We start from the raw sequence: 24,650 nt of genomic DNA on the forward strand, positions 1-24,650 counted from the left end.
GACGAATGCGGGAAAGCAACCGTGGAATGCGGTATGCCCCGTTATAAAGCCTGTCTCAACCGGCGCGCCCCGGAACCGTCGCCGGAACTCAAGCGCCGCCCGCACCCGGAGTTAGCCGCCCAGTCCATGACGTGGGGGCCCAGGCCACCTGTCAGGGAGGGTGGGTAATCAACGAGGGTGTGAAAAGGCGGGATCTGAACCGTCGCCCGCGCGCGTGAAGCAAGGCGGAAGCTGAGCTGACGTGCGCGCATTAATCGCAGGCGTGGCCGAGCTTTTCGGGAGCTGCGCCGGTGGTAAATGATCCGTTTACTCCGGCCGCAACAATGCCGAGCGTCGCGCGTGTGGCTAGGTGAACCACTGATCATGGGGCCCATAGTCAGTAATCCGTTGCGACGTGATGAGGCAGCAACCAACCCGACGGGTGGTCAAAGCCGGTCGAAACCCCTGCAGAAAGGAACTTCAAGCCATACAGAGCCAAATCGCAGAAGTGGCCCCACCTGTGGGTTCGTACCTTCCCCAAGGTGGGCCCGGAGGCCACTGTCGGTACCCTGTAGCAGGGATACCCACTCTTACTGCAGCAAGGCAGGACCCGTGTAGTTGTCCATAGCTGCGCGGGAAAGGCGGAGTAGCCAGGCCCCACAGGTCAGGCTCTTCCCTCACTAGGCCAACGGCCCCGGACCCGCTCCCCGCCTGGGGAAGGGTCCGGAGACGCCACGTATCCCTAAAGAAGGGAAGCTCCGTGCTGATCGCCGAGGCCCGGACCCCCATAGGGGTCCGGGACCTCCTGCGCCCGTCCAGACTACCCTCACCATGTAGGGGTCCGGAACCGCCACGTGTCCCGAGGACGCGGGATCGTGCGCGAGTCTTCCGCAGGGGGACTCGCCCACCCACCGCATTTAATGTGGTGGACAAGGCGTGCTCTGTCGCCGCGGTATGTGAGACAGCCTTTGTCAGGCCTCGCTGAGCACCGCGTATTACCAAGAAGCACAGTGCAGCCGCCTGTGCCGCACCCGCGCAGAGCCTGCCTGCAGCATTAAATGGATACGACAGCACGGCACTTTTCCATCATGCCGCCTACGCCGCAAGCTACACCACCCGCTTAAGCAATGTGACGGGCGGTGCCACTAGCTGCGACAGGCCCGACCTGACAGGACGACGCTAGGGCATGATGGACGAAGGGCTCCGGGAGCAGGCAAGGGAATCCAAGAGAGAGATCTCCTTTGCCTGCAACGCCGTAATGTATGAACAATCCGTTATTTTATATTGCATCGTTGGACCCACCTGTCGGGGATCCAACAGCCGTGTACGCACCCCCTTGAGATATAAAAGGGAGGTGCCCGCTGTGCACAGGACAATCAAGACAGACTCAAGCTCTCGCACCTTCTCACTCTCGTGGGAAGGCAATACAACACACAGTGGACGTAGGGTATTACGCTCCGGCGGCCCGAACCACTCTAAATCCTGCTGTGTTCCTCGTGTTCTTGAGTGAGATCAATCTAAGACTAGCTACCCCCTGAGTACACACCCTCTGGGCTAGGGCGGGTGCCTTCCGCCACCCGGCCGTGGTTTGCAGCACCACGACACTTAAGGAAGTGTTTAAGAGGCTAGCTACCTCGGGTAAATCGGGAGACACGAATTGTGAGTAAAGTGTACAACCTCTACAGAGTGAAAACTGATATATCAGTCGTGCTCATGTTTACGAGCGGTTTGGACTCTCACATGATAATCAAACTTGAAGAATAATTTAATCTTTGGTCTATATGGTTTTGATATGATGATGTATCTTTTATGCTTAAATGGGCTGATATAAACTTATACATATTTAATAAATGCTTGCTAATAAAATATGACCAACTAAAATTGCTAACCACTTTAAGCCCTTAGCCTCTCTTGATGACCTTGCATTCTTCTCCCATTTGCTGAGTACCAACCATAAAAGTACTCCCCCTTACCTAAAAACAATTTAGAAGAGAATGTGAAAGCTGTTCAGAAGAGAATGTGGAAGTGGAGCATGTATCTCTTGTTCATATTTCAAACACTCTCAACCTTAAATCCTAAACCCTGAACTAAAATGGAAAGAAAACTATAATTAATGTCTAAACATCAAAAACAAATGGACAACTTAGATAAAAGACATTGATCATAGAGTCCCATGTATAAACTCCTTTATGACTACGACTACTTAGCACACATTCATTCACACTAGTAAGCATGCCCGTGCTAACGCTATGGAAAAATTTGAGACATACAAAAACATTTGGTTGCATTGTCAAAAACAAGTGTGTTACTTCACTCTCCTTACACAGCTTAACAAAACTGCATATCATGAACAAGCCTAAAAACAGCAACATGGCAGACTTTGATTATTCTCCAACAAAAGCATATATAATACAATTGTTCAAGCTTTCATAAATTATTTTGATTTAATATAATCTCGAATTCTCAAAGTACACTGCAAGAACAGTATTGGAAATGCACAATTGCATCCCATTCTTTGACGGGAAAATATTAGGTGCAAACCAGGTCATGAAAACCCGAATTTCATCCGTCAGAAACCCAACTTGCTGTAAAATGGCACATATGTCCATCTGGGAGAGAGAACAGACTACTAACCAAACTACTTGTTTACACAAAATTGCTTGATATATAGGGATATCGAGTTAGACATCAAAGACAATTCAGCAACAACTATCAAGATGGACTCCAAAAAACAGCGATGCTGTTGCTGTTGCCTGGCCAGCAAGACAAGTCCATCAAAGCTCCTATAAGCTCTGTGTCAGTTGAAGCATGCACATGAAAACAACCAAAAGATAATATATGTCAGAGGGGAGCATTTCTTGATCAAGACCCTGACTGCAAACTTGCCCAGTAATGCAAAAAGAAACATGCATTAAAAAAATACTTCAATGGACAATTGTACAGAAAAACATCTTGGCCAAAAACATGATACAATATATTAAGAGAAATGTGGTTCACAATATATTCTTCACTACCTCCATTGTTTAATATTGCAGATCCATTCAACGAATCAGAGTAAGAACCCATAAACATAGGTTTGGAAACTCTATGCACCTGCCCTACCCTAAAATCCACTTCAGGTCATTATTTCAATCACAAGCAGAGATACAACTAAAATCTAGCTCACAGATGGTCACTCCCATAAGAGAATGCACCTGCCCTACCCTGCCAAAGCATTATTATGACATTTCCCGAGAGAAGAAATATTTTCACTAATATATTATCCAAAGCCTTCCAATTTTTCCATTCAATCCAGCTTACTCAAGAATAGGAACATAGAAGGCAAAAGCTCTATAGTGATACTAACCGGTTTTGCAAGTAAAGCAAACTCTTTTTAGTCAATGTCCAAGTTCTTTGCATTGTAGTTATTGCCAGCCTTGACAACGAAAGGAAAATTTCCATATGAGATTTCAAGTGCATATCAGTAAAAATGTAAATCCAAACTGTGGTTGGAAAAAGGAAACTAAATTGATCTTACAGTTTATTTCTTCCTCACTTCCTTGTTTTATTCATTGAAATGATTCTTATAGATAATAATAGATAGTATATCTGCCTTGTAGGGATATTATTGGGAACACCTATGCAGAACATAAAGCTAAATGTTAGTACTCTTAGATATTAAATAATAAGCTTGGCAACTACACAGTACATATACTCCAGCAAGTGCTACATCATGGTAATATAATTGAACTACTATAAAGGCAGAATGCTAAAACAGAGAAATATGTTTCCTTGGATTTAGATAGCATGTTCTTATGATACATTCACACCTATAGAAGTATAGATAAACTCACAGATTGTATAGAAATGGAGAGAAAAAAACATGGACCAAATTGTTATAGTACAAATGCTAAGTATTTTGTTGTTCCTTTTAGTTTAATATGATTAGCTTCAGGACTTGGAAATCTTGTCGTTAAAACTTAAAAGCAGAGGCAACAGGTACTAAATTCCAGCTTGCTACAAACAATTATCATACCAAATTGCACACTCCTATATTTACGGTGCGGCCAAATTACAGATTGCTATACTTATGCACCGAATATGAAAGAATAATAATATCTTGAAATATGGTGCAGGCAAGCTAAATAGTTTCAGACCAACTAATTGCTAAGACTCACAATTTATTTTCTAGCAACAAACCCTCAATTTGAGTGTCACAACCTTGGCAGTTTAAGAAACCTATGAAGACATACAAGGTTACAAGGAGCAAAAACAATATAAAATTTTATATTCCAAAGCTATTTTTATTCAGAATAAAAAAATAGCCAAAATTTAGTGCCGTGGCAATACATAGGCATTGCTGGCAACCTAGGAACTCTCCATGTTGTAGCTGTAAAAAATCCAAAAAAAAACAGGAGCTAGCTACCTTGTATAGCAGGAAGCAAATTTCCTTCTCAGCTCTTCCTGTTCTGATGGAGAAGCTCATTTCTGCTATCTTCTCTCTCAAGAAACGCACACAGCAAGAAGCAACCTGGCTCTTTGCTTGGCTCTGTTTTTATCCAGTAGCACACTGGTTACTGCTAGCATCTTCTATCTCGATCAAGCAGAAACCAGAAAAAAACTTCACCTGAAGCTTTTTCTTCTCCAAAACATGATCCACTCAGAAGTGTACCCTCAACCTTAGGCTTCTTTCAAATCAGCAGCACATCAGATAGCTCTTGTTCATAGCCTGAAAAAATAAACTGATAAGGAGTAGCAGAGGGGCAAGAAGAATTAGTTCAGAGCATGCATCTGTTAGGTTAGGACAACTCTAGGTTTTGCATTTTTCTTGTCATATAATTTCCATTTTCAGTATCAATAATTAGACTCTTGAGTAATTGTAGCTGACAGTGGTGGTAGTAGTTTTCCTGCAGAGCAACAGAGTGCTTTAGGGCGTCGGTTCATTCCCAGGTCAATTAGCTATAACCTGCTGCTCTGTCCTACTTTGATGTGCATACATGTTGCTCGGTATACACTATTTAGTACACAATTGAATGGTCGTACAGAGCAATAGAGACCTGAAATCAGAGTACTTTGGCTCAGTCTGGAGTCACACCAAACCATAGCTACTAACTAAATTCTTTCAGACTTGTCATAGGAACATCTTTCACACAAGCTATTCTTGTGCGTTCTCTGAACAACAGATCACAACCCTACGGGCCTATGCAATACATGTTATTGCCCACCAAAATTAAACCTAGGAACCATGGTATTAGTGGATAATTTGTGATCTTACCTAATTACGGAAGTCACCATGGACGAAGCAGCTTCTATGCTGCAGCACAGCGGCCGGCTCGATGACGCAGCAGCAGTACACGGCAATGACCTAGCAGCAGTTTTGAACACAAATTAAAATAGAATCTGAGAGGGAGAGAAGGGGATTAGAGAGAGGAAGTAGGCCAGGACCACCTCATGGCGATGCTCGTCTTGGATTGCCCAAGTTCCTGGCTTGCTGCTAGCACCAACTGGAATTCAGAAGCTCGCTGGCTGTAGGAGCATCGATGGAGGAGCGGTTGGTGTGGTGGAAGCGGATGGCTGAGTGCTCGAATGGGGTGCGGCGGCGGGGCAAGGAGCGAGGATATGGGTGGAGAGTGGCCTAACGGCGACCTCCCGCCCTCGGATGTCGGGGTAGAGGTCGACCTGCCCCCTCCCCCGGAGGAGGGCGGCGACGGGGAGCCCTACGGCGGGGCCGGGGCGGAGGTCGTCTCCGGGGAAGAGGAAGCAGACAACGCGGAGGGCGTGGACGTGGGCGTCGCAGGCGATGAAAACAGGGACCACGACCATCCGGAAGAACGCTGCGTCGATGCAGATCCATCCAAGGGAGGCGTAGATCCGGTGAGGGAGAGGGCGGATCCGGAGCTCGGCGGCCTCCGGTGACCCAAAACGGAGGTGGAGAAGACGAGGGCTGAGGGAGAGAGCAATGCAGGCCCGGCGGGAGGCCGCAGGGCGCGCGCGTCCCGGCCGCGCGTCCCGGCGGCGGCCGGAGTCCGCAGGCAGCGCGCAGGCGGAGGCCGGAGACGGCGCACGTCTAGGCGGCGGCGGCGGCCGGATCCAGCAGGCGGCGGAGTGCGGCCGGAGCCCGCAGGCGGCGCGCGGGCGGAGGCCGGAGACGGCGCGCGTCCAGGCGGCGGCGGCGGCCGGATGCCGCACTCGGCGGGAGGGCAGGGCAGCCTATAGGAGAATAGGAGCACCGATTTGGTGGAGGAAAAATGAAAATTGAATAGCGCCTGGGTTCGAACCTGGGACGCCGTGCGCAGGCGAGCGGGTGCGCGTGCGGGGTGGAGGAGCGATGGCCGGATGAGCGTTGAAGCGGCGGATCCATATAATATTGGCCGTTAGATCGCGTTGAAGCTTCGGTAGAGCCAATTTGAGCCATCAATTTCAATGAAGTGGACAATCTGGGTACAAAAGCTTGTGTGCACCACCTCTAATCTCTGTCAGCGGGGGGGCACAGTTGTGGGTAGGGGTGGTAATGGGCCATGGCCCTAATGGCCTCTTCACAGCCCAATAAAGTCCTTAAAATTTTTAGTTCAAAAATACATATGTTTAGAGCCCAGCCCTTTTAGGACCCGATTCTTAGATTTTCTAGTTCAAAATGTTGAGCCCTTTACCACCCCTAATTGTGGGTGGCTGTAGATTTATTCATTCGGTGCCTTATGGGCTAGACTAGACTTGGTACGAGCATTTCTAGGCCAAGTGGGTCGGCTGACGGGCTGAGTATGTAGCATATGGCCCTTGGTAATTAAAATTCTGATGGAAAAAGATTGAAACAATCCATATGAATATGGCATACCTGCAATTAAAACTCCCAAACAAGGTCACTGACAATGTGGGCCACGCGTGCAACGTTGACCACGTGGAACGAGCACGCAGCCACCCACCCGGGGGGGGGGAGCGGGGCGCTCCAAATTTGGAGCGTCATTTAAACCGCATGGGCCCACAAACCAACCAGACCCACCCCCAATCTCGGCGCGGTTTAATTTTGGGTCCCCTTCCATTTCTTCCCTCCGCCTCGCCCCCTCCGGCCACCGCACGCGCGCGCGCGCTCCTTCTCCCCATGGAGTCGTCCGCCGCGGGGAGCCGCACCCCTCCCCGGCCGTCGGCGCCGTCCGCTGGGGCCTCGCCTCCGGATCCCCCTCCACCGCCGCCGCCGCCGCCGCCGACGGGGTGGCTCGCGGGCCTCGTCTCCGGCGCTGGCCGGATCCTCGCCGCCGTGCTCGGGCCCGAGCCCTCCGCCTCCGTCTCGGGCTCCGGCTCTGGCTCCATATCCTCCGCCGGCGCGTCGGACGGGGGCTCCCCGTCGGCGTCGTGCTCGCCGGCCCCGTGCCGGCTTCCTGGCCCTCCCGGCGAGGGTCACAATGGCGGCACCGGTACGCGGCTCCTCGCATTTATGCTTCTGACTTCGGAGTCTTAGCGCCTTTCAGGTTCATGGTGCCGCATTGCCGCCGTATTTGAATGCTTGCGCAGCGCTGCGTTCATTTGATGCTGCGTATGGGGGGTACGAACGGCGGTTCGAAACTTCGAAGCCTTAATTTCTGTGAAATTTAGCCAATTTTGGCATTTGGGCTTTGGAATAGTACTGTGGAAATAGTACATTATAAATTGCATGTCCGAAGGTTTCATGTTTCTCATCTGCATCTGCATGGTCATGCAGGCATGCAACTAACTGCAAATAGTAAATCCATGCTCATGAATACAAAAAAGGTTTCGGATTGTGCGCATCACTACATTGGCACTGAGGCAATATTTTGGCGAAAATACTTCTTAAGCCGGCTGCATATCTACAGAATTTCCATTACTAAGCATATGTTTAAAATTTGAACTGCATTGGAAATGGAATGCACAAATAGGGACCTGCGACTGTTTGCCGGCGACTAGGTGGTCCTGGATGGTCATATGGGCATTCATAGTATGGGTCGAGGGAGATAAGGTATGCATGAACTGAGACATAGGACTAGCAACCTTGAACTTAGAGATTTTCGACGATTTTTTCCCTCCCTTGGCAAGTGGCACATGAATCTCGATGACCACTAACTCAGCAGTCAGCAATATGATTTACATGATGTGCCGTATCAGCAAGGCTAGTGATGTGCCAGCCAGACTAGAAACTGTTATTCTGGGCTTCGTTGAACCTTGTAGTTTATTGGCAGTCTCAATCTTCATCACGGGACTAGTGGGTCATGCCACCACTTCAGATGTATTTTATCCTAAGAATTCCCTGTACTAAGCATATGTCTGAACTGCATGTGGAATGTACAAATAGAGACCTGCAATTGTTTGCTAAATACTAGGTGGTCCTGCATGATTATATGAGCATTCATAGTATAGATCCAACATATTGCACGGTGTGGACCACTGAAGCCTTATGGGACCCCTACTTATGATGCAATTCAAATTTTAAAATTTTGAACTGAGAGGGAGATAAGACATGCATTCTCTGTTCTCAAGGCGTCGCCTAGGCGACGCCTAGGCGTCCATGCGCCGTCCACCGATTTGCGCCTTGCTCGCCTAGGCGCCCGCCTTGCTCGCCTAGGCGTCCAGCCGCCCCACCTTGCTAGGCGTCCGCCTTACCGCCTTGAGAACAGAGCATGCATTATTTAAGATGTAGGACTAGCAGCTCTGGACTTAGAGTGTTTCAATGAATTATCCCTTAATTAACAAGAGGCACATGAATCGTTATGACCCCTCACTCAGTAATATGATTAACATGATGTGCAGCATCAGCTAGGGTAGCGAATGGGACAGCCTGACTGGAAACTGTTATTCAGGTGTTGATTGAACCGTGTAGTTTATTGGCAGATCATTCTCATGGAACTGGTGGGTCCTACCACTACTTTAGGCGTCTTACATTATTGCGACATACTGTCTGAGGCTCTGAGCTGCTATTCATTCTATGCCATGGTTGCTTCTTTTCTAAGACAAACACCATTTTGTTTCTGAACAACCCAAAAAGGAAAGATAACTTTAAATGTATTTTAGCTCGTGAACTTACCTCAAATCATTTGCACTGGTTATTTTAAAGTTCTTTTCAGTCATAGTTGATATCTTTTGGTGTTTGTCATTTGCTCAGTTTTGACGAATGTATCTTTCTGACTCAAATTTCATTATCAAGTATTATCAGTGTTCCTGTGCTTGTTTGTACTACTATTTTTTTTGTAAATAGAGTGTACATTTTTATTTATTAATTTGTCAGTCAGTCCCACAAGCTGCTTTTTTTAACAGATAACGGTGATTCCTCACTTTTTCCTTTGAGAAACGGTCAGTTCAATCAGGTATTCCCTGTCATTTTGTTTATTACGTAATATATTATCTCCCCATTAGTTTGTAAACAAATTCCTCTCACTGTCACTGGGTTAGAAGATAGGAGTGAACGGTTAGTTATCTGAGCACTTCACAGTTCCACACATTGAAGTGATATAGAACTGTTTGTGATTTTAGGGTGAAAACGAGACTGTTCAAAAAAACTATGGGTCCCTAGCAATTGTCTCTGAGATTGAGCCAAAGGATGCCATAATGCAATTGCTTATGCAGGAGACCTATTCAAGGTATCACATTGTATATTTTTTTATTTAATTCTATTCTGCCCTTTTGATATTACTGTTTAGTTTGCATTTTGCTTTTTCATTTAGACAGTATTTTTTATTCATATACTTTTATATGACATTCTACAAATATGTTTCATGCTCAAAACAAACAATTGGTTTGTATGCTTCTTTTGTGTATTCTAAATTCTAACTCTGCATTATTTATTATATGGTAACCATGAATTGTCTCCTACTGTGATAAAGCAACAGAAGCTGTGAGTGGTGCTGTCCTATTCTATTAACATATTTTATATAATTCTGGACAGATTAATAGTTGATAGTAGCAGTGGTTGAAAAACTATAAATGTTTTTTTTAGAATGTAAAAAACTATAAATGATGTAACCAATAGGACTTACTTTCCGTTTTTTTTATTTTTATATCAGGTCCGAATGCAGCAAGTTTATAAAGATAATTCAAGAGCGGGTTTCGGACTCAGATTCTGGTGATATAGATGCTGGTGGGTTTGCTTTTACAAGTACTCAAAGGGTTGGCAGACAAGCAGTTGACGGTTATTCTTCATTTAGTCCAAATGAATCCTCACCCGCTACTTCAAGTCTTCAAATGCATCGCTGTGATAATAGTGCTGCTTTGGGCACAATTCCAAAATTAAATCATACTGACCAAAGCCCTTTCATCCAGAATGCTAAGAACATACAACCTGTGAGTGCTCTTTATTTTCAGTGTATACTAACTGAAGCCCATCTGATTTCATTGGCCCTTTTCTGTTCTGCTGTCAGCATTCTAATATGTCATTCTTCTGGCAAGAGTTTTAAGCTATAAATCATGAACCCATGCTACATTGCTGCTCAATACTTACCACTGCAATATGTTTTGTTGATTAGTTCACACACTTAAAAAATCCCTGGAAGTAGTGAATCTCCAGGAATTTTTCTCGTCGGCCTTGTCCAGTAAATGTGTTCTGATATTCTCCCTAACGTAGCATGAAATGTTAGTTGCCAATTTTAGTTCAGTTACTGTCCTCAAAATCAGTGACCTTCAGTTAAGTTCTCACTGACCAAGCTTATTATGGTTTTCTCCTTGTACCTGCAATATTAGCTTTCTTGTTTAACGTTTCTCTCCAACCTCACTACAATCAATTACTCGCTAGGATATCCAGACTGGAGTAAAGTGGGTATTTCGGGTGAACACACATAAATTGCTAACTGTATGGCCTCAATCCAGTCTAAAGCACTGATGTATTGCTGTTGTCTGTATGCCAAAATATTTGGTATTTTATGCATCCAACGCAGAGTCCATTACTATATATATCTATTTGGACTAAATTGCATTTCTTTTCACTAAAAACGAATTTAGCTTGACAAGTATCTTTTGAATCTTGCTGCCACATAATTAATGATTTGTTTTGGTTCTTTTAGCTATTCAACTTTGCAGTGACACAAATTTATTGCTGCACTCTTAACTGCAGATTCTCAAACGAAATTACTCTGTTAGAGAGGATGCTAATGGGGGGATTCGAAGAGTCAGGCCAAAGATCAGTGGAAATCCGTTGAACATTTCAAAATTCAAGCAAGTTGATATTTTTCGTAATCATCCAGGTAAAGTTTGAGATTTGAGATTATTTGAGAAGGGCCACTAAGCCTCACAAAAATCATTGTTTTGCTTACATCTACAACTTATGCCTATTTTACTCATCAGCCGTGAATTCACGTGAAGAGCTCACTGCCAGGGATCCAAATGCTTCTTCCAGAGATGAAAGGAAAATATTAACAGATGTTATGGGAGCCAATAATTTAACATACCCTAACATTATTTCAAAAGTTGAAAGTGCTGATGAAATATTAGATGCCCAGCTATTTGATTCCAGCTTCACGCAAGCTGGTAGGAACCAAAAAGGTTTTGGTCCTACAACACTTAATCAGTGTTCTAGTGAGGTACTGATATCCCACTGTGCCTATGATTTGTTGGGTGCTTTTCTTTCGAATGAATTTAAAAGGGTGCTGTTTGTTCTGAGTTCTGACATGAAGATGACTTTTATCATAGGATCTGAAAAAAGGCTTTCCTTTGAAGGTTGAGCCTTTGAATGTATTTATTCCTTTCGAGCAGCAGATGATGGACTTATCACACCAGAATCAAGAACGTATGTTGTCACTATTGAATATGTTTCCTTGCTGGTCACATGACTTATGATATTGATGCCTCAGTATCCTCTGAATTTATTCTTGTTATTCTTTGCAATTTCTAAGCAGATGCTGTCTGTGACGATTCTTGCTCTCTCTCAAAATTAATGTTGAAGGAGGATATTGAGGGTGCATCCAGGTAGCATGTCATACCACCCTTTGTATTATTCCATGCAAGAGTGCGGCCAAGTTCCCACCACTTGTGGTGGCCGTGCTTTCCCATTAGAATTTGGAACGTTTGATTTGCACTAGATCAGTTTGAATTCAATTTAGGACCAAAATGATGACAGCTTATGATTGAGGTTGCTATATAGGATAATGTTGTTACTTTAACCTCGTGCTTACAATTCAAGATCTAATATTTCTGGAGCACATGCATGTGCTCTTTTACTTTGAGCTATCATCACCTGACCAGTTGCACCACAAGTTCTAGCTAACGGTTGCAGGTGCAGCAAACATACTGCACCGTATTATGCTCAAGATTTTTGTTTTGTTTTGCTCTAGCTGTCAGGTTTGATGCTTTGCAAATATGCCAATAATGCAGTCTGCCATGTCTAATTCAGCCTGCCGATGGGCCCTCAACTACAAAATGGCTCCAAGAACCGCAGAAGAAGGCAATCCAGCTCACAAAAGGCCACGCCAAGGTCACCTGCAAAGGGTCCACGTCGAAAGAACAACGACATCGTAGTCAAATCGGAGATGGACTTGCTTGAGCAAAGCAAGCTGGTACTGACGGAACAAGGACCGGAGTTGGGCGACGTCCCGGTGAAGAGACCTGTTGGGCGGCCAAAGAAGGCGAGGTAACTTCTTTCTTTCTTTCCAGAACAAGGCGAGGTACTCTTTTGATGTCCTTGGTTGTAATATTGGCCTACTTGTGTAAACTAGGGTTGGGCCGAGCACAGTTGATCCGAGCACCCCTGCTTCGTAGGTTTGAGCTCTGTTTGGCTTGGGTGCCTCTCAGTTTCTTCTCTTCTAACTTGTGTAAAGTGTAAACTATTTTAATGCCAATAGCTTATTGGACTTCCGAAGAACCTGGAAGTCAACAGTTTTTATGCGTTAATTTTTCAGAGAGCATGTGTGTAGTGTGTACCAGTGAGCATTTTTTTTAATTATTGGGCACTTCAAGGGGTAAGGGGAAATGCAGCGGGACCTATTCCTTGCATGAGTGAGTGTGGGGCGACGCACCGCAAATGGGGACATCTATTCATCGCGTGCGCGATTAGAATCGTGCGCATCGCAGAGGAGGCGGAGGCGGCCGGAGGCGGAGGCCGCAAGGCGGGGACCGAGGCAGAGGCGGCCAGAGGTAGAGACGGAGACCGAGGTGAAGGCGGAGGCGGTTGGAGCAAAAGGTGGTTGGTGGAGGAGGCGGGGGAGCGGCGACGGGGCGGCTTGTGCGATGCAATCGCGGCCACTGTGCGCGCTGCAAATAGACGCCCCCGCAGACAGCACTCGACCCCTCTGCCGCTCGTCTTCCTAGTCGCTGTCGGATCCCACTGCCCTTTACCCCCGCCCGTCACGTAGCTCCCGCATTCTGCCCCGCCCCGATCCCTAGCTCACCGGCTATCAGCCCGCCACCACCTCGCGACTGCGATGCGGCAAATCGCAGTCGCATATGCGATGAATAGAAGTTCCGGAAAAGCAGGCAGTTTGGCAGTGCACAGCATATTTACCATTTTTTCTTGGTTATAGAGATATATAAAATCAGCTATACGTAATTACGTTTCCTGAAGACTAGCGTAAGATGCAGATAATCGAAGTTCTAGGTTGCCTTGTGTTACACAAGTTGAAGCACATCAATATTCAGGCACAAATCATGTGCCGCAGTCGTAGCTTCAGCTTGCCTTGCTGCTGTGCTGCTTACCTGGAAAGATTTACAGGTGGCAACACTGACACGGGAATCGACGGCGGGTGGCCAGGAATCACCGGAAGGTTTCGCCAGATCAGATGTGCCGGCGGCGGACTTGCGCCACTCGATCAGGAATCGCTGCCACTGAGCCGATCAGACTCAGATCTCCGAACAGCGGGGCGGGCGCGGGACGCCGGCCTCCTCCCGCCAGCCGCCTCCCGTCCACCCGCTGCCGCCACCGTATCCGTAACCCCCATCCCCTTGTCCCCCACGCTGCGCGCCGAGCTCCCCTGCCCTGCATGCTCCCGCCCCGCGCCTCGCTCACGAGCTCGTAGCCCGTCGCCTCCCGCGCCGCCGCCGCCGATGGAGGCCACCGGGCGCGGGCTGTTCCCGAACAAGCCCACCCTCCCGGCGGGGCCCAGGAAGCGTGGCCCGCTGCTCCCGGCCGCGCCCCCGCCGCCCTCGCCCTCCTCGCTCCCGCTCGACTCGCTGCTGCTCCACCTCACCGCGGCGCCGGCCCCCGCGCCCGCGCCGCGGCGGCCGCACCCAACCCCGACCCCGACGCACTTCTTCCTCTCCCCCGCCGCGCAGGCGCTCGTGCTCGCCATCTCCTCGCACCCGCTCCCCACGCTGCAGGGCTTCCTCGCCTCCCGCCGCGACGAGCTCCTCCGCGCCGACATCCCGTCCCTGCTCAAGGCACTCGAGCTCTCGGGCCACTGGGAGTGGGCGCTCGCGCTCCTCCGGTGGGCCGGCGCCGAGGGCGCCGCCGACGCGGCCGCGCTCGAGATGGTCGTCCGCGCGCTGGGCCGCGAGGGCCAGCACGACGCCGTCTGCGACCTGCTCGACGAAATGCCGCTCCCGCCGGGATCCCGCCTCGACGTCCGCGCCTACACCACCGTGCTGCACGCGCTCTCCCGGGCGGGGCGGTACGAGCGCGCGCTCCAGCTCTTCGCCGAGCTGCGGCGCCAGGGGGTGGCGCCCACGCTCGTCACCTACAACGTCGTGCTCGACGTTTACGGACGGATGGGCCGCTCGTGGCCGCAGATCGTCGCGCTGCTGGAGGAGATGCGCGCCGCGGGGGTCGAACCCGACGACTTCACTGCAAGCACGGTGATCGCCGCGTGCTGCCGGGACGGCCTCGTGGATGAAGCATTGTCATTCTTCGAGGACCTCAAGGCCCGTGGTCACGCCCCGTGCGTGGTCACGTACAATGCGCTGCTGCAGGTGTTTGGCAAGGCTGGAAACTACACGGAGGCGCTGCGTGTGCTCAAGGAGATGGAGCAGAACGGGTGTCAGCCGGATGCTGTGACGTACAATGAGCTCGCCGGGACATATGCCAGGGCTGGGTTCTACGAGGAGGCTGCCAAGTGCCTGGGTACAATGACCGGAAAGGGTTTGTTGCCAAACACATTCACATATAACACCGTGATGACAGCTTATGGGAATGTTGGGAAGGTGGATGAGGCGCTTGGTCTCTTCGATCGGATGAAGAAGAGCGGGTGTGTTCCAAATGTGAACACATACAACCTTATCCTCGGCATGCTTGGCAAGAAATCTAGGTTCACCGTGATGCTAGAGATGCTTGACGAGATGTCAAGGAGCGGATGCACACCGAATCGTGTCACATGGAACACAATGCTTGCAGTCTGTGGGAAGCGTGGCATGGAGGACTATGTTACCCGGGTTTTGGAGGGGATGAAGTCTTGTGGGGTTGAGCTGAGCCGAGACACCTACAACACGCTGATAGCTGCATATGGCCGCTGTGGCTCAAGGACCAACGCTTTCAAGATGTATAATGAAATGACCAGTGCTGGCTTTGCCCCTTGCCTCACAACATATAATGCATTGCTGAATGTGCTGTCACGGCAAGGTGATTGGTCCACCGCCCAGTCAATTGTTAGCAAATTGAGGACCAAAGGATTCAAGCCAAACGAACAGTCGTATTCGCTGCTGCTCCAATGTTATGCAAAGGGCGGTAACATTGCAGGGATAGATGCCATCGAAAAGGAAGTTTATGGAGGTACAGTTTTCCCAAGCTGGGTTATATTGAGGACCCTCGTGATTGCCAATTTCAAGTGCCGCCGACTGGAGGGAATTGAGAGAGCATTTCAAGAGGTAAAAGCCCGGGGTTACAAACCTGATCTCGTCATATTCAACTCAATGCTCTCAATGTATGCAAAGAACGGTATGTACAGCAAGGCCACCGAGATATTCGACTCGATAAAGCAGAGTGGACTGGACCCCGACCTCATCACTTACAACAGCTTGATGGACATGTACGCAAAGTGCAGCGAATCATGGGAGGCCGAGAAGATACTGAATCAGCTCAAAAGCTCTCAGGTGAAGCCCGATGTCGTGTCCTATAACACGGTCATAAACGGGTTCTGCAAGCAAGGGCTGATCAGAGAAGCTCAGCGGATCCTATCCGAGATGATTGCTGACGGTATGGCCCCCTGCGTCGTGACCTACCACACGCTGGTTGGCGGATATGCCAGCCTGGAGATGTTCAACGAGGCTAGAGAGGTCATCAACTACATGATTCAGCATAACCTGAAGCCCATGGAGCTGACCTACAGGAGAGTAGTCGACAGTTACTGCAAAGCGAAGCGGTACGAGGAGGCTCGCGACTTCCTGTCCGAAGTTTCAGAGACTGACCCAAATTTTGACAAGAAAGTGCTGCGCACGCTCGCAGACCGTATAGAGGATGCGCAGTTCGGAAGGTAGGCTACCTGTGCTGCAACTGCAGTTTGCGTGTACGTGCTCAAGTTTTGCTAGGCAAGATTACTATTAATTCTGAAGAGCCTGCGTTCGTCAGAGACGGCGATAAACAACACTGCACCTGCAAACGGTGCTGTATGATTTCAAAATACGCTCATTGTTGCACTGGTGTACAGTGTACCTATACCCACATTCTGCTGTAGTACATACTCCTTTAGAGTACATGAACATAAAGCCTGAAGGGGCACCTGATGTACAATTCAACTTTTTGTTCCCCCTCTGAATATAGATTACAAAATTGTTCTGATATCAAGTGAGCAGCCTCATCAGTGTAGGCTAGCAGCATCCTCATTCTCAGTGCTACTCTCCATCCATTCCTACTCTTGGAACCAACCGAGCAGTACAACGAACCTGGCAAATATCCCTTCTGTGTTCCCCTTTTCATGGTTGGAAAGCAGTGGAGCTGAAAAGATCTCGTCGTCCGGACGGGGCTCTCCGGTCCGGAGTTCTGCGCCGAGTTGACGGTTTGTTAACGGCGATGGCCTTGTATCTTTCAGGTGGCTCCTCGACCAGACGACCACATCCATTTCGATGCCCTGCCACGTCGATGAGCATAAGAATACATCCAAACCTGTGGCGCTAGCGGTAGGGGTAGGCCGGTGTCCTGTTGGCGCTAGTGCGTGCCCTGCCAGATTCTCGGACGGGGAAGTGCCCGGATGTGCGCGCTCGTGGGCAGGGACCGCGCCGATCGCGATCCTCGGACGGGGAAGTGCCCGGCCGGGAACCCGTCCCGACGCGGCGGCGAAGATCGTTTTCCGTCCCGGCGCGTCGCGGCACGGAGGACCCCCCCCCCCCCCCCCCCCCCCCCCCATGCCAGCCACGCCCCCGGCGTCGCGCGAGGCAGAGGCACCGGGGCTTTCCTCTTCCCAGATGCGCAGCCTCATTCATCACTTACCAGCAAAAGCACCGGGCCGGGCAGAGCAAGCGTAGCTCGGTTGGTGCGGCCTCCCGGTGGGGAGCGCACCCGCCCGGGCTCGAACCCGTAGCGCTGCACCTGCCTGGTTTTTCCAAGTTTTCTTTAGGGGTAAGAGCCTCAAGCGCATATGGACCACAATGAGATGACGTGCTCATCACTTGTATTCTCAGTAGGCGTGTATAAGATTGGGATGACGTGCTCATCACTTGTATTCTCAGTAGGCGTGTATAAGATTGTAGAGCGCTGCACCTGCCTGGTTTTTCCAGGTTTTCTTTAGGGGAAAGAGCATCAAGCGTCTATGGACCACAATGGGATGACGTGCCCATCACTTATATTCTCAGTAGGCGTGTGTGTATAAGGTTGTAGTTTCTGGTTAGTTAGGGAGTGCGTGGGTGTTTAGGTAGGGAGTGAGTACAGATACTACAGTTTGTACATAGTTTGAGGAACTAAAAAAAGCACCGGGCCGGCGGTTTGTACATAGTTTAGATCTTTACATGTAAACGTAAAAAAGTCGTAAACGCATTAAAGTGAAACAGAATCTTGCTAATTTGAAACACTAAATGAAGTCTATTTACACAATTTTTTGCATGGATGGACTGTAAATCGTGAGACGAATCTAATGAGCCTACTTAATCTATAATGTGCAATAGTGATGCTACAGTAACCATCCGCTAATTATTGATTAAACATGGATTAATTAGCATCATTAGATTCGTCTCGCGATTTACAACCCATCTATAAAAAAGTTTTGCAAATAAACTTCATTTAATACTTCAAATGCCTTGTTTACATCTTTACAAGTTTTTGCAAAATTAACTAAACACACCCTAAACGTCAAAGTGGCTCGAGGGCAGCGGTCGTACGTAACCTAAGTTCAGTTGGACGGTTGTGACGGCACCGTACGCGTACGTTCGGTTTGGCGATCGTCTCTGTCAGTAAGAGACCAAGCAGATGGTGACCGACGGTGGCGTTGGCGCACGTCTTTTGCAGTTTCGGGCATCTTCTAAACCGATACACACCACACCAGCTACTGTGGACACTCGTGCCAACTCCACGTCAGCTTCAGCAGCCTACATACAGCGTAAAAGATTTCCTCTCCAACAGTCCGGATTTTAGCGCACGTTCTAAATAGGCAATATAGATGTTTTGGTCCTTTAACTTTGATACGAGGGTCAAATTTATCTCTTAACTTTCAGATAGACCAATATAGTTTCTCAACTTTCGTGTTTGAGTCAAATTTATTCTTATGCGATATTATACTTTATAATAACATAAAGTCTTCTTTATCTTATCTTCCCATTCTAAATTTCGCCAATACAAGCAGGTCGATGCAGTGGCATGAGTATTAATACATTTAGAAGCGGAACATCACAAGTTTAAAATATAAAATTTTATTTATTCATTCGTCGCATTGTATTGCAGGTGAACGAAGAGTAGAAATTAAAAAGGGGAAGAAGAAGCTAAAGGTAAAAAAGGATTTTTGAAAATATCTCATGTCATTATGAAGTATAATATCAGCATAAGACATAAGGATGTGTATGATCCAAAAACTAAAGTTGGACGACTATTTTGACCAATTTGAGAATCGAAGGACGAATTTCATCCTTGTAATAATGTGCCTTCCAAAAACCTACATGACCCTATTGATCCACCACCTTCCGTCCTCTCTCCAGCCCCGTGATCTCGTGGCCGTGCACGCCTGCAGCGCTCTCGAAGCGAGCGGGGCCGCGCCGCCCGGTCGCCCAATCGCTGCCGGCGACGGCGACCGCCGCGGCAACAGGAGTGGGCACGGGCGGCAGCCGGCAGGACAACGAGAGGGGCACTGTAGCCTGAAAAGGACTGCGGGGAAACGGCCGTGACCTGGCAACTCCAAGGGTCCATCCAAGCCGCGCCCGCCCGCCGCAACGCGAAGTCCCCACGCCTCGCCTCTCCAGCCTCCGCTCGCTCGCTCTCGGCTTCCCTCGGGCCGGCCGCGGCGCCAAGGGATGGACGCGCTCCGCCTCCGGCCGTCCCTCCTCTCCGCGCGGCCCGGCGCCGCCCGCCCGCGAGGTGAGCTCATTCCTTCCCCCGGCCCCTCTGCGTGCGTGCACTGACGGAGGGGTTAGTCGCCCACCCTCGTACTACCTAGCTACGGAGGGGCGGCAGCGATGCTTGTGACCTGTGAGGTTGGGGTGCGATTTGGTGAGCGGCTAATCGTTCGCTCGTCCCCTCGACAGACAAAAGGGGCTTCGCTCCGTGATGTCGAGCCTGCAACCAGTGGCAAAGTGATGCAGTAGCAGTTACTCTGTCGTGTATTAATGGCGAAGGGGGTTTCCGACGTGATTAGGAAGGATATGGGTTTATTCGGTAGCTCATTGTCTTAACGAGGGTTTAGTTGCGGGGAATCGAATCGGGCCTGATTCCTCTTGTGGCCCAGTTCAGGCTTTGAAGGGGAAATGGTCAAAACCATGAGGGAATTTTCGGTTTGGGGTTGATTCTGACGTTTATCAGGATAAGTATGTGAAAGCGAAAAGTCAAAGTAGCTAATCCGTTTCTGTTAATAGAAAGAAATTAGAACCTTGCCTATTTTGGGTGTCCGCTGTCCAGTTGAGTATGTGAAAGGAAAAGGTCAACACATTTATGATATGAAATCCCATTTTCTTAATTTACAGAAATTAAAACCTTGCTTGCTTTGGTTAAATGAAGGGTATTGGTAAACTTAAGGGCATTTGTAAGATTCAAGGAGATGTTGAGACGTTACTCCCACCTTTCTTCTAAGATCTTTGTTGCCCATGTAGAATTCTAAATTTCTAATACCTTTTCTGAAATAATCACATGCTGTGATGCCCCAACGACACTGGCATATCTGCATATGTATATATTATTGAAGTTTCTATTATACTTTGCATTTGGTAGATGATCTGATACAATAGGGAAGCACGATTTCTTTGACTGATCCCAAACTCCAATGTAAACTGTAGTAGTAAAAGTCCATGGTTGTCAGACACATGCTTATGTTGAGCTTATTTAGTCACGTGCTGTTTCGTTCTTGGTGGGATTTTCCCATCCTACTTGTGCACTTGACCTAGTATTGAATTGTTTGACTTTCCAGATCATTTTTTACCACCATTTTGTTCAATTCAGCGAAATGGGGAACCGCGAGTGTGTTTTTCCGCCCAAAGGACCCAAGGCCCTTCCTTGTATCACTGTCAGAAATCCTTCGATTGGAAATCCACCTATTCTAGGATATCACGTCAGTCAACAAGTACTTCTATTAATGCTTCGGGCCAACCGCTGCAATCTGAACCTGAAGCACATGATTCTGCAAGCATCTGGAGGGCAATATCATCTTCATTAGATGTGTTTTACAGATTTTCCCGGCCACATACTGTCATCGGAACAGTTAAGTCATGTTTCTTTTTTAACACATTTAGTTGAATCTCCAGTGTGCAACATCTTTTGATGAAGCTAACATTTCCTTGTATTTTTTTCTTTTTCAGGCGTTAAGCATAGTCTCAGTTTCCCTTCTAGCTGTCCAGAGCTTGTCTGATATATCTCCTTTGTTCCTCACTGGTTTGCTGGAGGTAGTAAAACTTTGAGCATCGCTCTCCTTGTTCAAACAAAAAAATGTATGGTTTCATTTTGCTGCATTTGTACTCTTATGTAGGCAGTGGTAGCAGCTCTTTTCATGAACATTTATATTGTTGGACTGAACCAGTTATTCGACATTGAGATAGACAAGGTATTTTGAATTCACTATAACCTCCATTATAGTAAATTCCTTTTACTACCTTATTGACTGCTGGAGGGGTTTTTTTTTTACTATCTAGGTCAACAAGCCAACTCTTCCACTGGCATCTGGGGAATATACCCCTACAACTGGGATTGCAATAGTATCGGTCTTTGCTGCTATGGTAACTGTGCTCTTTCAGTATGGAAGAAACTGGAAATTCAGTCATGTTTTATTTTCAATTCCCTTTTGTGGGATAGATAGATCCTGAAGCTGAAATGGCTAAAAGTGGTGTCTCAAACTATGTGATATGCTCTTTGGGGTATTCCTGTTAAAGTCTTGAGTATTATTTTTTTGATTAGTGGTGCCCAGTCTCAGGTAGTGAGATTGAGCAAGCTTCAACTTCTAGTGAATTATGAATATGTATTGTAAAACTGTAGTTCCAGGATCTCCATTTACTAACTTATATAAAACTATAAGATTTGATCATTTATGCCAATGGGTTTGTAGATTTCTGCTACTATTTCATCGGTCATAGTCTATCAGACTGACAGCATGTGCTATGTATATTGCAGAGCTTTGGCCTTGGATGGGCTGTTGGATCACAACCTCTGTTTTGGGCTCTTTTCATAAGCTTCGTTCTTGGAACTGCATACTCAATCAATGTAAGAGCCCATGTCTCTGGGCCTGGGCCTGGTACTACCATTTGAAATTTGACTAGGGCTTTTGGTACAAGTACTGATTCCTAGGCTCATTTATGGGGGATTTGCTAATGTAGTTAGTGATTCTCTTCTGCATTGCAAAGCTTTTCATTATGTAATCTGCAACTTAATTAGCAGGCCCTGACTTCTAAATAAGCCTTAAGGGTGTTTTCTTTCAATTACAGTGTTGGCAAACCCAGATGCAAACAGGCAAGTTTGCTAGTGCTCCTATAATAACAGAGTTAAATGGCTTGACTACAGGAGAAAAATCAGACACTCCGAGCTAATCAGCTACCGCCTTTGTGTCTTGAGCAAACTCATTTTGCAATTATAGAACCGCACACTAATGAGACTCTTACACAATCCATCCCATTTTAATTTTCATATATCATGAAAGGTGATGCGAACTGAGTGGTGAAATTCCTCCAGAAGTTGCTCAGAAGACTTAAATGGGCTTTACAAATTTAACTGATGGAGCATGAGATGCACATACCTCATCTTTGATGGGCCAAAATGGACCATGGAGAGAAAATAAGGGTTGAAAATGGACCATAGCCAAAATCTGAGGCAGCAGTAGTCAATAGGGTACTCTATTCACTTCAAAGAAAAGGTGGTAGTTTTAGATAGGTACTGAATTTTCCTAAATTTTCTACTCCTTGGACATACATATTCAGGGAACAATCTTTCTTCATTGGATGAACAGTTGACATCTTCTTTAAAAATGAATGAACAGATGCTGTAACTTATCGTGCCTTTTCTGGTATTACTCTTATTATTTAAAATAGCACCAAGTTTTGTGTGCAGCAGTTGTCACTACCTGAATTACCTAAAGAACCTGTATTTATGTCTTTGTTCTTTACAGTTGCCATACTTAAGATGGAAGAGATCTGCTGTTGTTGCAGCACTCTGCATATTAGCAGTTCGTGCAGTGATTGTTCAGCTGGCCTTTTTTCTCCACATTCAGGCAAGCCTTCCTGTAGCATCTTCTTTAATGCAAACAAATCTACATGAAAGCGAAAACTTTTGGGATTTGCAACTGCATTCTCATGTGAAGTTTCTCTGAAATTCAAATTGTAACTGATACATATGGTTTGTGGTGTCTATCATTTTCCTAACAGTCTGTTCTTGCAAATCTACCAGACCTTTGTTTTCAGAAGACCAGCAGTTTTTACGAGGCCATTGATGTTTGCAACTGGATTTATGACGTTCTTCTCAGTTGTAATAGCACTTTTCAAGGTAATAGCAAATTGTATGGAATGCAAGTCCTTAAAAAGTATCTAGCAGAAGTGTTTGTCTGCAGTCTGCACTGATATCCACTCTATATCTTGATCACTTTCCGTGGCATGTCTTAATATATTCATCTGGTAAGAAATGTTCCTACTATTGCACTGAATGAAATTTGCCATTTCTTGTAGGATATACCTGATATTGAAGGGGACCGCATATTTGGGATTCGATCATTCAGTGTTCGTTTGGGCCAAAAGAAGGTTGGTAAAAGAAATTGCCAAGAAGGTTACTCCTGGAGTGGAGATACTGATATGAACTCTGAAACAGGTCTTCTGGATCTGTGTTGGCCTGCTTGAGATGGCTTACGGCGTTGCAATACTGATGGGAGCAACTTCTACCTCTCTGTGGAGCAAAACCGCAACAGTATGTGCCATTGCTTTCTCCTACTGTTCAGCAGCAATTTCAGTGATAAAATTTATGATTGCTTAATAATTGGTCTGAGCTTCTTCTGCGCGAGAGCAAGGCTGGAAGCACCTTGTTATATAAAAAACGAAGACTGCAAGCGCTACCTTTTCTGCACGATTCCTACATGATGATATGACATCAGCTTCGTCCTAATTTGTTTTCAAAATCATATCCTAGCCTATTCTATGTACCCATGGAAATCTAATGCCAAACAATTGAAGGTCGTTCTAGCTCGTTACAAATGCTTCATGTCTGGTTGGTTACAAAACTTGCATGAATTTTCTTGCAGATTGCCGGGCATTCCATCCTCGCGGCGATCCTATGGAGCTGCGCGCGGTCGGTCGACCTGACGAGCAAGGCCGCGATAACATCCTTCTACATGTTCATCTGGAAGGTAATAAATAATAACCCCATTCCCCAAACCCTCGCCCAATCCACCCCACATCCTCCCTGAAAGTCGAAACACCCCGCCGACTGTACTGGCCGGCCTAATCGCCTCCGGATCCGCTCCCCCTCCTTGGATCCGGGAGGCCGGCCGCTAGCCGCGTGGGATCAGTTACTGACCATTTACTCCCCCCACGTGGCCCCGCAGCTGTTCTACGCGGAGTACCTGCTCATCCCCCTGGTGCGGTGACTCCCCGGCGATGGCGACGGCGACGGCGACGGCGGGACAACAACTCCACGGGAGGACTTTGAGCGCCGGAGTAGTAAACGCCCGTTTGAAGCCGGACGCCACATGCGCGCGCACGAGGGGGAGAGGATGGATTGGCATCTGGCAGGCTACGGCCGGCGCCCAATAAAACGGAATAAAATTCCCTTCCCCCCTGCATGTGTACCGCACGCTGGCTTGATGATATCCGATGTGTCTGTCCGGGCTGACCTGACCTGACGATGCGATGGCAGAGGGAGGTCGGCAGGTCGCACAACCTCCAACCCCCAACGAACCCGAAGTAACTAGACCAGGTGAGCTGTGGCCCGTGGTAGGCGTCGTGGTATGCTCGCTACGACGCTACCGGTAGTAACTTCGTCGTCTCTGGAGCTCGGTGGCGTGGTACTGCGCCGTCCCCGTCTGCGCCCTGACCTGTACAGCAGCGGGCGTTAGCATGGACGAAGGAATGTATGGCGCGTCACGGCCTGGCTGCCGGGGCCCGTGCTCTTCTGTCCGAGAAAGATCGCCTGTCAGGGAGCCGGATCGCCTTGCTGCTCGCTGCGGCGAGATGCGCGCAGCCCAGCGCAGCGCAGCGAATTTGTGCCGGCCCGCACTCCGCAACCGCAGTTCCGCCCGGCT

The 24,650-nt window shown here is 47.9% G+C and overlaps 3 protein-coding genes and 1 long non-coding RNA gene across 8 annotated transcripts; 3 read left to right on the top strand and 1 right to left on the bottom strand.

Moving 5' to 3' along the window:
* Nucleotides 1–2,338: 2,338 nt before the first annotated feature.
* Nucleotides 2,339–5,218, bottom strand: LOC120671473. Its single transcript, XR_005673658.1, has 5 exons — nucleotides 4,586–5,218; nucleotides 4,385–4,507; nucleotides 3,497–3,596; nucleotides 3,326–3,394; nucleotides 2,339–2,771 (listed from the first exon to the last, which is right to left on the bottom strand). It is a non-coding gene; the product is annotated as an uncharacterized LOC120671473 (long non-coding RNA).
* Nucleotides 5,219–6,970: 1,752 nt separating this feature from the next.
* On the top strand, nucleotides 6,971–12,794 carry LOC120671474. 5 transcript variants are annotated; one of them, XR_005673659.1, is made up of 10 exons: nucleotides 6,971–7,367; nucleotides 9,220–9,269; nucleotides 9,436–9,542; nucleotides 9,966–10,242; nucleotides 11,009–11,138; nucleotides 11,239–11,474; nucleotides 11,584–11,680; nucleotides 11,787–11,859; nucleotides 12,265–12,520; nucleotides 12,606–12,794. XR_005673659.1 is itself a non-coding variant. In XM_039951806.1 (10 exons), exons 1-10 carry the CDS (start codon nucleotides 7,055–7,057, stop codon nucleotides 12,646–12,648), a joined length of 1,563 nt encoding a protein of 520 aa, XP_039807740.1. In that variant the 5' UTR covers nucleotides 6,971–7,054; the 3' UTR covers nucleotides 12,649–12,794. The 5 variants fall into 5 exon arrangements, 3 of the variants coding, with proteins under 3 accessions (XP_039807740.1, XP_039807741.1, XP_039807742.1); XR_005673660.1 differs by having other exon boundaries at nucleotides 11,790–11,859; XM_039951806.1 differs by having other exon boundaries at nucleotides 12,284–12,520.
* Nucleotides 12,795–13,446: 652 nt separating this feature from the next.
* LOC120671475 (pentatricopeptide repeat-containing protein 10, chloroplastic) lies at nucleotides 13,447–16,597 on the top strand. Its single transcript, XM_039951809.1, has one exon. It carries the CDS (start codon nucleotides 13,462–13,464, stop codon nucleotides 16,288–16,290), a length of 2,829 nt encoding a protein of 942 aa, XP_039807743.1. The 5' UTR covers nucleotides 13,447–13,461; the 3' UTR covers nucleotides 16,291–16,597.
* Nucleotides 16,598–18,958: 2,361 nt separating this feature from the next.
* Nucleotides 18,959–24,218, top strand: LOC120671478 (probable homogentisate phytyltransferase 1, chloroplastic). The gene is made up of 12 exons (XM_039951810.1): nucleotides 18,959–19,309; nucleotides 20,352–20,641; nucleotides 20,740–20,823; nucleotides 20,907–20,981; nucleotides 21,070–21,153; nucleotides 21,545–21,634; nucleotides 22,533–22,634; nucleotides 22,811–22,906; nucleotides 23,086–23,157; nucleotides 23,225–23,320; nucleotides 23,652–23,756; nucleotides 23,955–24,218. Exons 1-12 carry the CDS (start codon nucleotides 19,246–19,248, stop codon nucleotides 23,994–23,996), a joined length of 1,200 nt encoding a protein of 399 aa, XP_039807744.1. The 5' UTR covers nucleotides 18,959–19,245; the 3' UTR covers nucleotides 23,997–24,218.
* Nucleotides 24,219–24,650: the final 432 nt, after the last annotated feature.

Source organism: Panicum virgatum, chromosome 4N (genome assembly GCF_016808335.1).
Source record: "Panicum virgatum strain AP13 chromosome 4N, P.virgatum_v5, whole genome shotgun sequence".
Classification (NCBI taxonomy): domain Eukaryota; kingdom Viridiplantae; phylum Streptophyta; class Magnoliopsida; order Poales; family Poaceae; genus Panicum; species Panicum virgatum.